At 29.1% G+C, this 14,478-nt stretch overlaps 2 protein-coding genes across 2 annotated transcripts; both read left to right on the top strand.

The window, feature by feature from the left end:
* Window positions 1–7,740: 7,740 nt before the first annotated feature.
* Window positions 7,741–10,525, top strand: LOC141691773 (protein FAR1-RELATED SEQUENCE 5-like). Its single transcript, XM_074496530.1, has 5 exons — window positions 7,741–7,804; window positions 8,788–8,874; window positions 8,929–9,694; window positions 9,966–10,224; window positions 10,298–10,525. The coding sequence occupies exons 1-5, from the start codon at window positions 7,741–7,743 to the stop codon at window positions 10,523–10,525; spliced, it is 1,404 nt and encodes a 467-aa protein (XP_074352631.1).
* A 69-nt stretch (window positions 10,526–10,594) lies between these two features.
* Window positions 10,595–11,470, top strand: LOC141691774 (protein FAR1-RELATED SEQUENCE 6-like). The gene has a single exon (XM_074496531.1). The coding sequence runs from the start codon at window positions 10,595–10,597 to the stop codon at window positions 11,468–11,470; it is 876 nt and encodes a 291-aa protein (XP_074352632.1).
* Window positions 11,471–14,478: the final 3,008 nt, after the last annotated feature.

The raw sequence follows: 14,478 nt of genomic DNA on the forward strand, positions 1-14,478 counted from the left end.
ACACATTTAAACTTGAAAATTAAACTTTTGCGAACATACCAACATAATTGCATGTATTGAAACTCACATCACTATCTTGTTCTAAAAATAATAACACAATATACATTTATAAAAGCATATTTAACCGAGACCAAAAATAGGCAACTTATAAGATACAAACAATTTTATTTGGAAAGATGCAAATTACGAAATTTATGAATAACTTTAATCTTGCAAAAATGCTATGACTCATGAAAACAAATATATGACTGACATAAAATGTGAGCGTCCAAAACATAATTTAATTAAGTTATTGACTAGATTGTTGTTTAATTTTTTTTAAGTAAACACTTAAAAGGGTAGCAAAATATTATCACAAATCAAATCTCTCAAGACGATCTTTCGATTTTGGTATTATACTTGATTTTTAGATGTGATTCAATTTATATGAAAGATGTATTTAATCCAAAGTCACATCAATAATTTACGTGTATCGCATAATTTGACATATGAAAGGGAGGAATTTAATAAAAATGTTAGAAGTAATATGTAAACATATGATCTTTTCGGGAAGTTTAAAATGATTCAATTTTTGAGGTAAAAGAAATCAACATGAGTTTTACAGGCACAAATAAAATATAAGGATTTATAAAACATAATGATAAAAATGAAGAAGATGATATAAATACTGTGATGCCCTCAATCTCAGGGTTAGGAAAATGAGGACCCACACATCATTAACTAATATAATAACAGCGGATATAATAAACCCCGATTAAACACTAAAAGGATCTAAACATGATTAAGTATGAGACAAGATTACAACTACCAACCAGAATAAATATATTACAGCCCAAAATAATAATAAATTCAAATTTATTCGATTCCGACATGGAATCGATTGATAACCCATTGTATCTAAACCAACTTATATAATCCTTCCAACTTATATGCTTATTCACACACACACAACTACCTGCTCTGGCATCTGGAAACCTATGACACGGTAGGGACCGCCAGGATCGCTCTGGCGAGCGGTGTGTCTAAGTCTGGTCATCTTCTTTCTTAACTGCCATGGTTAGCAAAATATATGAGCAAAGAAGCTCAACAAGTAACTATGTAAACAGTTCTATAATGCAGTAACAATATAAGTATCAACATACGAGGCATTCTACTTTAAATATCTAGGTGGCAGATTTCTATCTCTAGCTATGAAATGGTTGTGAAGAAGGATTTGGGCTTTCAGGAATCAAGGCTCGGGATAGGGTGAAAGCCGACATTCATCTCAAATCATTAGTAGGACTTCAAAGTGTTTCTCAATAGAAGGAAACAATCAATCAGACTTTGAAACTTATCATCAATGTAAAGTGACATGGTTCACAGCATTATAATCAAAATGAAGACTCGAGTTGTTCCATTTCATTTTATTTTATCTTTTAAAGAATAAGGAGCAACTGCTCCAAGTATATAAACACTTTCATCTTTATAGAGTATAAGAGAACCCTTGATTAGAATATTCATCTTTAAATTATAATATGGGTGATCAGCCCGTACCGACCTCCATCTGGTCGTTCTGGTACCTATGGCATTATATCCTTATATTGGACTAGCCCCGCTAGCCTCTTATGTGACTGGACTAGTCCCACTAGCCTCTTACGTCTCTATCCAATCCATAATAATTTCATTTGGAAAACCTTTGTGTTGGAAGAAGGGAAAGAGTTGACTAAATTCGTTTTAACATTACCAAGAATGTGAAATCATATGGACTCATTCAAGTCGAAAATCATTCTTGAGTTCAACTCAAGATTCCAAGGAAAGTAAACGAATCAAGCGTAAACATGGATCAATACAAAGGAACTGGATAAAATGATAAACAGGGTTAACTAGTTCCAATTCAAGCGAATTTCAACAATCAACTCATGACAGGGTTCACGGGTCAACGGAAAAATTGGATTGATCAAGACATTAAGTAAGGAAGAATGGAAAAGTTCTTTTAGGGTTTACGATATCATAAAATAACAAAGGAAACAATACGATATTCAGGGTACGAATCAACAGGGTTACTATAAAGGATCGAACAGGGTCTGATATCAAATTGTCAAAAGAACAATATCAGGGTTTCTTAGAATCAATAAAAGGTATATCACAATTGCAATAAAAAGCCTTTATTTAATCATGACATCAATAATTTCCCCTCTATAAACAATTCACAAGAGAAGGCAGAGTTACTTGCCTTAAATCGCTTTCCTGCTTTACTGAAACTGAACTAATGCCACCTAGGATTCCTTTCCCTTTTTCTAGCCTGAATGCCTCTACTATCCAAATCTACAATCCAAAACAGAATCCCTAATCGGTAACTTACTCGACATTCGACATTTCTCAGAACGCCTAACGATTACCCCATATCGCGATAACACTTAACTCGTATACTCATGCATAATCATAGTATACTCACATAACACAAAGCAAGTATATTGCAACCATATTCTCATATCATGCATTACAATATACTCGTATACTCCAAATTTACAATTAATCATCGAATCACATAGTACGACCCAACGATATCACATAACATATTTTACCTTAATATTCCAAACCCTTTATATAACCTTATATCGAAATGACTCATCCTTTTCTTTTTAATCCCAAAATTTGAACCAAAACACATAGTAAACCAAACAAATAACTCAACAACCAAACAACCTATTCCTTTCTTTTTAACTCAAAAAATTGAACCAAAATAATGGAACCAAGCCAAGAAATCAACATGCAACCACTTATTGTCATCATGCATAATCTAGATTTTTATCCTAGCTTTATTAAGACTTAAACTAATTAAATGTGGCCATATCATCCATTCATACCACAAAATTCGAATCAAAGGTCACAAGCAATAATTTATCAAATCCCAAATCTCATCAACCAATCAAGTAGTTTATAACTTATTTCTTTCTTACAAATCCAAGCCATATTCGGCCCTAATCAAACAAACAACATGCAACTCTTAAATTAACATTCAAAGTCAATTTTTATCTTTAAAGCTTATTTTCACTCAATTCTTAACAAGAAAACCCCTTTAAACTCTCTTTCTTTTATAAAAATCGAACCAAAACTCCTCTAAATCCAATCATCAACATGCAAGTCCAAAAATTATCTATCATCTAGCAATGATCAACATGTATGTCAAAAAATTAACTATTAATCAAAATGATCAACATGCAAGTTCAAGAATTAAGCATAAACTCAAGTTCAAACCACAACACATCCATTCGAACCATTTAAAACAAAAATCGAACCAAAAAATTAGATTTTTAAACCAAAACCCTTTGCAAAACTCGAATCAAAATCAAACCCCCTTTTATTAGCAAAAGTTTGAACCAACATTAAAACAAAATCATAGAAAAGCAAAAAATTTTAGTGTACTATACTCTCTTAAGATCACACACTAAGAAATTATGTTTTGTTAGATATAACCAAGAGATGTTGATGCAAAAACCTTCTTAAACACTTGCATGCAAAGAGTATATAGATAGAGGATTGGAAATGATGAAGATCAATGGAAAGATCTTTGAATTCTAAGTATAATTTGATGTTGCATGTAAGAGAGAGAGAGAGAGAGAGAGAGAGAGAAGAAGAAGAAGAAGAAGAAGAAGAAGAAGAAGAAGAAGAAGAAGAAGAAGAAGAAGAAGAAGAAGAAAAGAGGAAGAAAGAGTGATCCAAGAGGAAGAAGAGAGTGGGGAGGAAGGAAGGAAGAGTGGGTGTATTTATAAGTGAGTGGAGAGGAAAAATAGTCTTTTGCCAACTAATTCTAGAAACTTCTTTTCTTTTATTTAAAAACTCCAAAAAAATGAATTTGGATAATACATAGCTCTCTCAGAAAAGGTGAAAATGATATGAATAACAATTTTAAAATATAGATCTTGAAATTAGATTTCTAGCCATATTGTAAAATAATTTTTGAGCGTACGGTTTATTTTATATGAATTTTGACAAGATTACGCTCAAAATAGAAATATAACCCAATAAAATTATTTTAAAATACGCCGATCACGAAATAATTTCATCTATCATTTTTAAAAAGTCTCTAGGACTATTTCGAAGATAACAAAGCAAATTTCACGCCTTGACTATACGCGGATAATTTTATAAAAATATATACAGGTTCAATAAACCTTATTTAAATCAAATAAATTCCTTAAAATCATTTAAAAATTTCCAGATCACACAATCATGCACATTAACATACAACAACATAAACTCACATATCATGACTCGTATTGAAACATACTCAAGCATAAAAATTTCTTTTTTATTAATATTCAGCGTAACGGGTCGCGTCCTGACTGACGGCCCGACGCTGAGCATTTTCAACTACGCTTACAATCATACGTTTTATACTAGCTCACAAATCAAACTGAAATATAATATTCATATAAACATTTCTATTTCACATAATTCACATTCGTATGCTTAAACACCTTAATCCCTTTTTAAGACGGGTTTCGTTCAATTCGACAGCCCGACAACACAACTTAGCCTTTTAACTGACTTAACAAACTGGAACGAGTTACTTTACGTTCCCAGTTACTATTATACAACGATAACAGATAATCCACATAATAATTTAACCTTTTATTTATTCACATAAATTCACAATTACAACACAAAATTATACTTTATTCACTTAATCACGTCGCGAAATTCCCAGTCGCTACATATACGTACTTATAATCTTAAAAATCATGGTCATTTTTCCATGATTGCCAATTTCTCACTTTAATAAACTTTTACAGTTTTACTTTCAGTTGAATATAGTAAGAAGAAAAACCCTTTAAGCTTCGATCATAAGCACACCTTATACCTTTTAATGGAATAAACTTTAACTTTAACCACTTGTTTGATGCCAAACAAACCTTCAAGTTTAGTCTCCTTAAATAAAAATACATCATCAAACTAATGAATCGAAGAGTATTTTGTGTTGATAACGTGTTATGAAATATAATATAAAATAAAGAGAAATATAGAGTAGAGATTTTTAGAGGGAGAAGTGAAGATTTTCATATATTGATGCATGTTTTCATTCTCAAGTACAATGCTTATTTATAGGCTTTACATGAGATAAGTTACGAGAAACTAGAAAGTCAAAAGTCTAGAAATGAAAAGTCAAAGGTTTTATACATGAAAGGCCAAAGATTTTGTATACGAAAGATCAAAAGGACATCCACATAATTTAATCTCTTCTATATATAATAGGAGAACAAGGGGATAATTAGTGAGATTAAAAAGTCTCATTGAAAAGACTAAACTATCCCTATTTTTAATTTTTATATAAAAAATGTGCTTTATGGGAATTGAACTTGAGATATTTCATTCACCTATACAACCTCATACCACTACACCATAATGTCATATGTGTTTTTTATCATACACATAATATATAAGTCTGCTAAATGAATATTTTAATTAACTTTAAAGATAGTTACTTGAATTCCGCAAAAAAAAGATAGTTATTTTAAAATTTATACAGTTAATTTTTAAGAATTAATACAAAATTAGACATAGTACATAAATAAATTATTATCTTATTCATTAATATTTTTTTAGTTTGAAAATGTATCTCATATATTTTTAACATATTTTATTATTATAAAAAGTAATTAAAATGTACATATATAATTTTTAAAGAAAATATTGAAAGTAGAATCGCTTATATATAGATAATTTATAATGGTATTACATATTTAGATGAGCTCGAATTATAATGAGTTAAAGCATTTTATTTTATTCCAATTTGAAATTAGAACTTGGCTCATTCTTCAAAAAATACTCGAAATTTGACTACATGACCCGGCCGAAAGATATCGTCACATTCTACGTTTAGTAAATTTAAATTACAAGTTCAGAGAGAATATCTTACCAATAATGTGAATTTTTTTAATATCTTATGTTAATATAAATTAACGTATTGGAGGTGTTTATAAGATCAAGTCAATTGATTATTTATATTAAAATTATTAACTTTATTGGTAGCGCATTATTATTTTTGGGACTTGTCACGATTTTAAAAATATTCAAAATTTGATATGAAATCTCACAAGATTTTTAAAAACTATGATGATATATTAAATCGATTTATTTTTTATTTTTCACTTTAAAAAAATAGTTTTTTAAAAAGAATTCTTCTAGATAAATAATATTCATTGATCAAAATAATATTTACAAATATTTGAATTATTTTTATATTTTGAATTATTCAAATAAAAGTTATGTCTATATATTGTAACATTTGGTTCAAAGTATTTTATACTATTTAAGAAAAAAAATATTGTTCAATAATCTTAATGAATTAACCAGTTCAACTGATATTTTTAAAACTTTATTAAATTGAAAAATATTTAATTTTAGGAGAATAGTATACAATGTTATTAAATTATTATATGAAAAAATATTAGAGTAATAATGAAAGTAACTTAAAAACGGTTTAAATAACGATGTAATTATAATTTTTCATTTGAATCCTTGAAAAAAAATCATGAATATTAATCATAAGTCTTTATAATATATAATCTATTTTTATGTTACAACCATGATTGATACTCAGTTGCATAAAAACTAGATATATATTGTTTGTCAGTGATAATATGAATACCATATATAAATTATTGAAATTTTATTATTACATAATTTTAATTTTTGAATAATTATAAATGCATGTTATTTAAGTAATCATTTTTCTCACTAAATGTTAATAGTGATTAAAAATGTACATAAATCAAATTTTTAGCATATAAATAATTGAAACTATCGTAATTTACTAAGAAATACAACATACGATAATTTACACGTTGACACACACATATAACTTAATGTTATTTTGGTAACCGTAGTGTAAATAAAAAACTAACATTTTTTCATGCATACATACGTTGAATTTCAAAAACTAACATTTTTCATTAAAATCAATTTTTATATTAACAATAGTGTAAATTTTACATTATTGTATATTATGATTGCAAGTCATCCTGACTTCAATTATGCATTTTTTATCTTTTTAAATTGAGTAAGTTAATTGTAAGTTAGTAGTGAACTCAGTAATTATATAGACCAGTACATATAGTTTATTTAAATAAAATTCAAAATTTTTGGTTAATTCTGTATTCAACAAAAATGTTTTTTTTAACTTTTTATTTGTAAACATACTAAGTATAATCGTTTCGTTTTAAACGTACACTGAATATTATTCATTAAATATAAATTATACAATACAAACAAGAATATATATATATAGGGATTTACTCCGTGGAGAACCATATTAAATGGAGTCCGGTGGAGAACCATCTAATTTAATCAAAGCCATAGGATTAGTATGCATCCAACGGTTCAGAAATTTCAGAAGTTAATTATTAAATTAAACAAACAAAATTGTCATACGGCCATTATGCACGTAAATATATACACTTTCTTGTCTTTATCCTTCGTTCTCTCCAGCGATTCTCTCTAATCTCTCCGACGATTTCTCTCTCATCTCTCCGTCATTATCTCACATTCATATCTCTCCCGGTCATCTCTCTCTCTCTCTCTCTCTCTCTCTTTTTCTTACTTTATATCTTTCAATCTACATTCTCCTCAGTGATTTCTCTCTTGTTTGTTGATTTAAAGCTTAAATCTTCATTAAAATACTTGCATTGAGCTTTTTTCATTCTTCATCTCTGTCAGTCGTCACTGTATCTGTCAATATCCGCTACTCTATCACAAAGAATGGCGTCTTCATCGAATCGAGATCAAATTTTTGATTCTACAGCTCAAAATCTTTGTTCTTCAGGTCTTTTCCTTCTTCTTTTCTTATTTAAAGCTTCGTTTTTTGTTGATTTGAAGATCGTTATGTTAATTAAGCCTCTAATATATGCATTCAACTTAATAAATTTTAGTATTACTTTTTTTTATTGTTCGTCTTTACTTGATTTTGACATAGGCTTCATGTTTTTGTGATTTGAACTGAAATTGTTTGTTCTTATAAATATGAATATTTTGCTTTTAGACTAGAATCAAAATATTTGTTGTAATGAGAAAAGTTTGTTCCTCTATTCTTTTGTAGAATACAAAATAAGTTTTAATTTTGTGCAATTTAGAGATGTGTAGTATTATTGACTATTCAATAGGTTCAAAATATATGTAATTAACTCAACATAGGCTTCATGTTTGTGTGTGTTGGACTTATGTCATTTTATTTTGCAATTAGGCTTTTTGTGCTTCTACAGTAGAATCAAGGTATTTATTGTAATAATAAAATTTTGTTCCTCTGTTCTTTTTTAGAATACAAAATAGATTTCAATTTTTTGCCTCTAAGACAATCTATAGTTGTGAAGTACTACCGATTCTTCTATAGGATAAAAAATGAATGTTATAAACCAAAAAAAAAGATTTTTTTTAAATAATTATGTTTGTGTATTCTATTATATGATACAAACTCTTGAAGTTAAAAATATATTGATTCTGTATTAGTGTTTACTTGAATGTTTTACTTATTTACATTTTAAGTTGATGTCATCTACACACCTTTTCATATGGAAATAGTGAATGTGTATTTAAATAATTTTATGTGTATGTTTGTGTTATTTTTTTGTGATCGTTTTTAAGTGTTTTTGTTTATATATGTGCCTTCATCTGATCTTATTATACATTTTTATTGGAAACTGTAATATATAATATGCTTTTGTGCTTTGATCAAACATCTTAGCTTATTAATTAATTTTTCTAGCACATATTTGTTGATATATATTCTATATATTTTCTTTTATCATTCAGGAAATGTTTCATACATGGAAAATAATGGTTTGTTTAAACGTGTTTGTGATTCTAGTTCGTATGATATGGTTGAAGAATTGATAGAAGGTTTTGATGACTCTTTTAGTAGAACCACTAATGTTTAGAATCCTAAAGTCCTAGATCATAGTTTCAAACCATATGCTGGTCAGCGGTTTAAGGATATTGAGTCATGTTTTTCATTTTATACTGAATATGGAGTACAAGGTGGATTTAATGTTCGCAAATCAACTCAGAAAGTGAAGAATAAGATTGTTGTGACAAAGTATCTTGTTTGCCAAAAGGCAGGACATTATGATCCTTCTGGTCCAAAGGATTCTGGAGGTACATCTGAATCATCGCATACATCTGGTAATATTGGTGAAGAAGTTAAAAGGAGGAACACTGTTACCAAAAAATGTCATTGCAATGCAAAGGTTATTCTCAAGTATGTGTGTGATTGTACCTACATAATTTCTTGTTTTATAGAGGGTCATAACCATCTGTTAGTTTCTGAATCGGGAAAGGAGTTTCTTCGTGCAAATCGAACTATGACTTCATTTCAACGTCAATTTATCTTAGATGATGCAAAATCGAATATTGGCGCTTATAGAGCTCATGGCATCTACAACAGTTTGTTTGGTTTATATTCTGATGTTGGGCCTACTGCTAAGAATTTTCAAAATTGGATGAGAGATATTAAATTGTACATAGGAAAACATGATGCTGATATGCTCTTACAAAAATTTAAAAATGAAAAGGAGACATCTGATGGAGGGTTTTTCTATGAATATCAAACAAATTCAGATGGTCATTTGACTCGTCTATTTTGGGCTGATGTTCGAGGTAGAAGAAATTATGAAGTATTTGGGGATGTTGTTTCTTTTGATGCAACTTATCGTACTAATAAGTAAGTTAATCAAAATTATTTTATCCTTTTATACGTGTTTATTGTATATCATATGATATTTTAATTTTGATTCATCACATGCTTGTTTTGTAGTTTGATTACATTTTAGAATATTTGTTGACTTATATTTTTGTCAAATATACTTTTTTATGTTTGCATGATAAATTTTAAATATATTGTATTAAGTGATTCTGCCCTTTCTTTTTGTATCAGTTTTTAAATATAGCTTTTAATTTTATTCTTGATTTTTTTGTAAAATTTTGTTCTTCAGGTATGGTATGGTTTTTGTGCCTTTCATTGGTGTTGATAATCATTGGAAGAGTGTTACGTTTGCTTCTGCTTTGCTTAACCATGAGAACGAGACAAATTTTACTTGGGCATGTGAGATGGTTTTAAAAGTTTTTGGTCGTCCTCCAAAGTGTATAATAACTGACCAGTGCCTTGCTATGAAAACTGCAATATCTAAGGTGTTTCCAGATTGTATCCATCGATATTGTATGTGGCATATAATGCAGAAGTTTCCGGCAAAGGTAATCATTTTATAATTCTAATCCATCGATATAGTGCCTTGTATACAGCATTTGATAATTTTTTTTAATATAGGTTGGTCCTGTTTTTTGTGCTGAATCTGGTTTTATGGAAAAGCTAAACAAATTTGTATGGTCATCACATTTGACGGTAGCAGAATTTGAAAGTGGATGGGACACAGTGTTGAAGGAATTTGGATTAAGTGAACATGTTTGGTTGAATGAAATATATGCTATGAGGAAGTCATGGATTCCTGCTTTTTTCCGTGATAAGCCAATGGGAGCATTACTTAGAACCACATGAAGGTCAGAAAGCACCAATTTTTACTTCAATCACTTTGTGCAAAAAGGAGACACAATTTCTGAATTTTATATGTGTTATGAGAGTGCCATTAAAAAACAAAATCATGAAAGTAAAAAGCTCACTAATGGAGAAACATGTATTCCAAAACTTGTAACGGAGAAGAATATTGAAAAACATGCAGCTCAGGTTTACACTCGTACGATGTTCTATAAGGTTCAGAAACAGATTAAGTTTAGTTGTTTCCACATTAGTTTGGGCAGCCAACCAATTGCTGTTGATGGTGTGAATAAATATGTTGTTCGAGATAGAAGCTTTGATGAAAAATATTATGAGGTTCAATTCAAATTTCTGGAGAGTCATGTTGAGTGTTCTTGTAAGCTTTTTACGAGAGTTGGTTTTCTTTGTAGACACTGTTTCTATATTTTAGGACTCTGGGGAGTTGAAAGAATGCCATATCAATTTTTGTCTAGTCGTTGGATGAGAATTACAGAGTTGAGATTTTCTAAATTGAAGTTTTGTAATAAATTAGAAAATGGAGATGGTTCTATAATAAGAGATACGTCAAAGAAAATATGGACAGAGTTTCAAGGATGTTTGGGGAGTGTTTCAAATGATAATTTGGGGTTGACTTTTATGTTGGAGGGGATGAGATCTTTAAAAATCAGCATTGATGAAAAATTTCACAAGTGTGCTGTTACAAAGAATGATATTCTTCAAGAAACTTTTGGTGTTAGGCCTTCTGGTGTTAACAAAGTTCTACCCCCTCATCAAACCTATACCAAAGGTAGCAGAAAAAGAATTGTAAGTGGTGCAGAGTTGAGTCGTGATGGGAAGAAGAGGAAGTTAATGATGTGCAAAACTTGTAATATCAAGTCATATCATGATTCACGTAAATGTCCGAATAAACTTAACGGCCAGTTGAACAAAGAGTTGGAACATACTTGAGATTATTTCCTACATTTGTTTTCATCATGTTATTCAGGTATGTATATAATATTCCCCATTTTTTATCTTAAGTTATTTTTTGTGATATCAACTATCTTTGTTTTTTTATGCCCCGTACGTAAAATTTCCTTTATTCTTATTACTACTAAGTAATGGACCTGTAAAATCATTTGTCATTAGAACTTTCATATAATTTTCTCAGAAGATCACAAGTATCGGTAAAAGTTTCTGTTTACAAGCCTCATCAGTGTGCGCTTACATATATTATAATTTCTCAATGCAGATTGCAAACATAAACTTAATATTTATCACATTTATATGATTATATAACATGAATAACAGTTAGTAGAATTTGACATTATATGTGGTATCAAATGTAATTTTTCTTATATAATTTTGCTGACTGTAAGTTTCTAATTTTTTTCATGTTTTTCTTTTGCAGCAAACATGAGTAATCATCAAATTGAATGATATCTTGTTGCGGTATTAAAGAGATAATGAAAATAGATAGTGACAATTTTTACTTATGTATTTTTTCATTTTTATTTTATCGATTAAGATTATTAAGACAAGTTATTTTATAGAATGTTTGTCTTGTGGATGATTTAATAAATTTTGTATAAATACCATTTTTGGGAGATTTATTGATTTACAAATTTAATGTAAAGGATTGCTTTTAATGATTTAATATTCTCTGTGTTTGTCTATAATCATATTATAGAAAACATAGTAAACACACTTAGAAGTAGCTTTTCTATTGCATAATTTTTCTTTTAGGTTTATTCCATGATAGAACCAGATTTGTATTTGATTATATTTGTGCACCATTTTGTTAGTTCTATACTTAAATTGTTAATAGAGTCTATCAGTTTAGAGTATAATATATTTTTTCAAAAGGTTAAAAATTTATTCCATTCTAGAACTACATTTTATCCAAGTTATCCTAAAAGCCCTAAACCCTATATCTTAAACCCTAATTGATTCTAGTGTTTAGGGCCGAAGGCCCTAAACCCTAGGAACCGGCAAACACTTTAAAACGTACGTGTATAACCCTGTTTAATATCCGTTAATATTTTAGGGTTCACCAATCCTATTTTGGGTTTTAGAAGTAAATTGAATTAACTGATTCTATGGTTTAAAACGTAAGTGTATAACCCTATTTAACTGAATTAAATTTATTATGTTAGGGTTTAAGATTTGGGGTTTAGGGCCTTTAGGCCCTAAACCCTAGATCTTAAACCCTAGGAACCGGCAAATACTTTGAAACGTACGTGTATAACCCTGTTTAATATTCGGTAATATTTTAGGGTTCACCAATCCCATTTTGGGTTTTAGAAGTAAATTGAATTAACTGATTCTATGGTTTAAAACGTAAGTGTATAACCCTGTTTAACTTAATTAAATTTATTATGTTAGGGTTTAAGATTTGGGGTTTAGGTTTAGGCCCTAAACCCTATATCTTAAACCCTAGGAACCGGCAAACACTTTGAAACGTACATGTATCACCCTGTTTAATATTCGTTAATATTTTATGGTTCACCAATCCCATTTTGGGTTTTAGAAGTAAATTGAATTAACTGATTCTTTGGTTTGAAACGTAAGTGTATAACCCTGTTTAACTTAATTAAATTTATTATGTTAGGGTTTAAGATTTGGGGTTTAGGGCCTTTAGGCCCTAAACCCTAGATCTTAAACCCTAATCCTAAACCCTAGGAACTGGCAAACACTTTAAAAGTACGTGTATAACCCTGTTTAATATTCGTCAATATTTTAGGGTTCACCAATCCCATTTTGGGTTTTAGAAGTAAATTGAATTAACTGATTTTATGGTTTTAAACGTAAGTGTATAACCTTGTTTATTATTCGTTTACATTTTAGGGTTCAGCAATCCCATTTTGGGGTTTTAGAAGTAAACTGAATTAAATTTATTATTTTAAGGTTTAGGATTCAGGGTATAGTGTTAAGATGCCAATGATGCAGAATAGAGCATCTTTGATTGCTATTTTTTGTCATTTTTAAAATATTTGTCTTTTAAGAACATTCTTCTCAACATAGTCACATTACGACTAAAATCCGTTTAATTCTAGTACTCATTCACTCGTTTTCATTTACGCGTTTAGTTCTATAATTGAATCCGTTTAATTCATTTATAATGTTACCTTTTAATTCTAGTACCCATTCGCTCATATTCATTGACGCATTTAATTCTATCATAATGAATCCTTTTAATTATATTATAATGTACCTGTATTCTAGTATTCGTTTATTGTATAATGTTTGTAGAATGAAACATATTTTAATTCTCATAATTTGTTTTTATGATTTGATATTTTTCTGATTTTTATAGTAGAATAATAATATCTAGGATTATGATCAAAATTTTAAGGGACCAAAAAATACAGAGTTACTGTGCATAAAATGATTCTCAAATAAGTTCTAAAACATGTTTTCACATCTTCTACATAAGACCACATTATCCTTTTGCTTTTACAAAATTTAAATGCTTGCACATTAGCAGCAATCTTCTTAGCAATTGAAAACTAAAATGCCTGCACATAAGTATCAATTTTCTTAAGAATAGCATCATTGCTTGTTCATACAAGTCAACATTTCAAACTATTAGCTAAATGACATTATTTAATTTTAGAGACATTTGCTGGATCTCCTTAAGCATCTTGTTTCTCCAGCCATTTGTAGTAGAACAAATAATCTTCGCAACATAAATTTGATGTGCCTTCAGAAGTTGTCTTTCCAGCTGATATGTCTAATTGAAATGTCAACAAAATAAAATATCTCTAATAAATAATAATGTTAGGTCACACTTTCACTGTAGAGGGGGTGAATACAGTGTTTATTACAATCAAATCAAACTTCAAGAACTTATGTAACAGAAAACAAACTTTATTTAAACAATAAACTCTGTTACAATCTGGAACTGTTATCTCTCAGTGATGAACAAAATATCACGAGAGCTGCTAGAGTTATATCAAATAATATTCTCGATAATG

Source organism: Apium graveolens, chromosome 10 (assembly GCF_009905375.1).
Source record: "Apium graveolens cultivar Ventura chromosome 10, ASM990537v1, whole genome shotgun sequence".
Taxonomy (NCBI): domain Eukaryota; kingdom Viridiplantae; phylum Streptophyta; class Magnoliopsida; order Apiales; family Apiaceae; genus Apium; species Apium graveolens.

Coding starts and splice junctions, on each gene's coding strand:
- LOC141691773 (XM_074496530.1), top strand. CDS start 7,741: ATGGCGTCTTCATCGAATCGAGATCAAATTTTTGATTCTACAGCTCAA. Junction 7,805..8,787: donor TCAAAATCTTTGTTCTTCAG/GTCTTTTCCTTC, acceptor TTTATCATTCAG/GAAATGTTTCATACATGGAA. Junction 9,695..9,965: donor GCAACTTATCGTACTAATAA/GTAAGTTAATCA, acceptor TTTGTTCTTCAG/GTATGGTATGGTTTTTGTGC.
- LOC141691774 (XM_074496531.1), top strand. CDS start 10,595: ATGTGTTATGAGAGTGCCATTAAAAAACAAAATCATGAAAGTAAAAAG.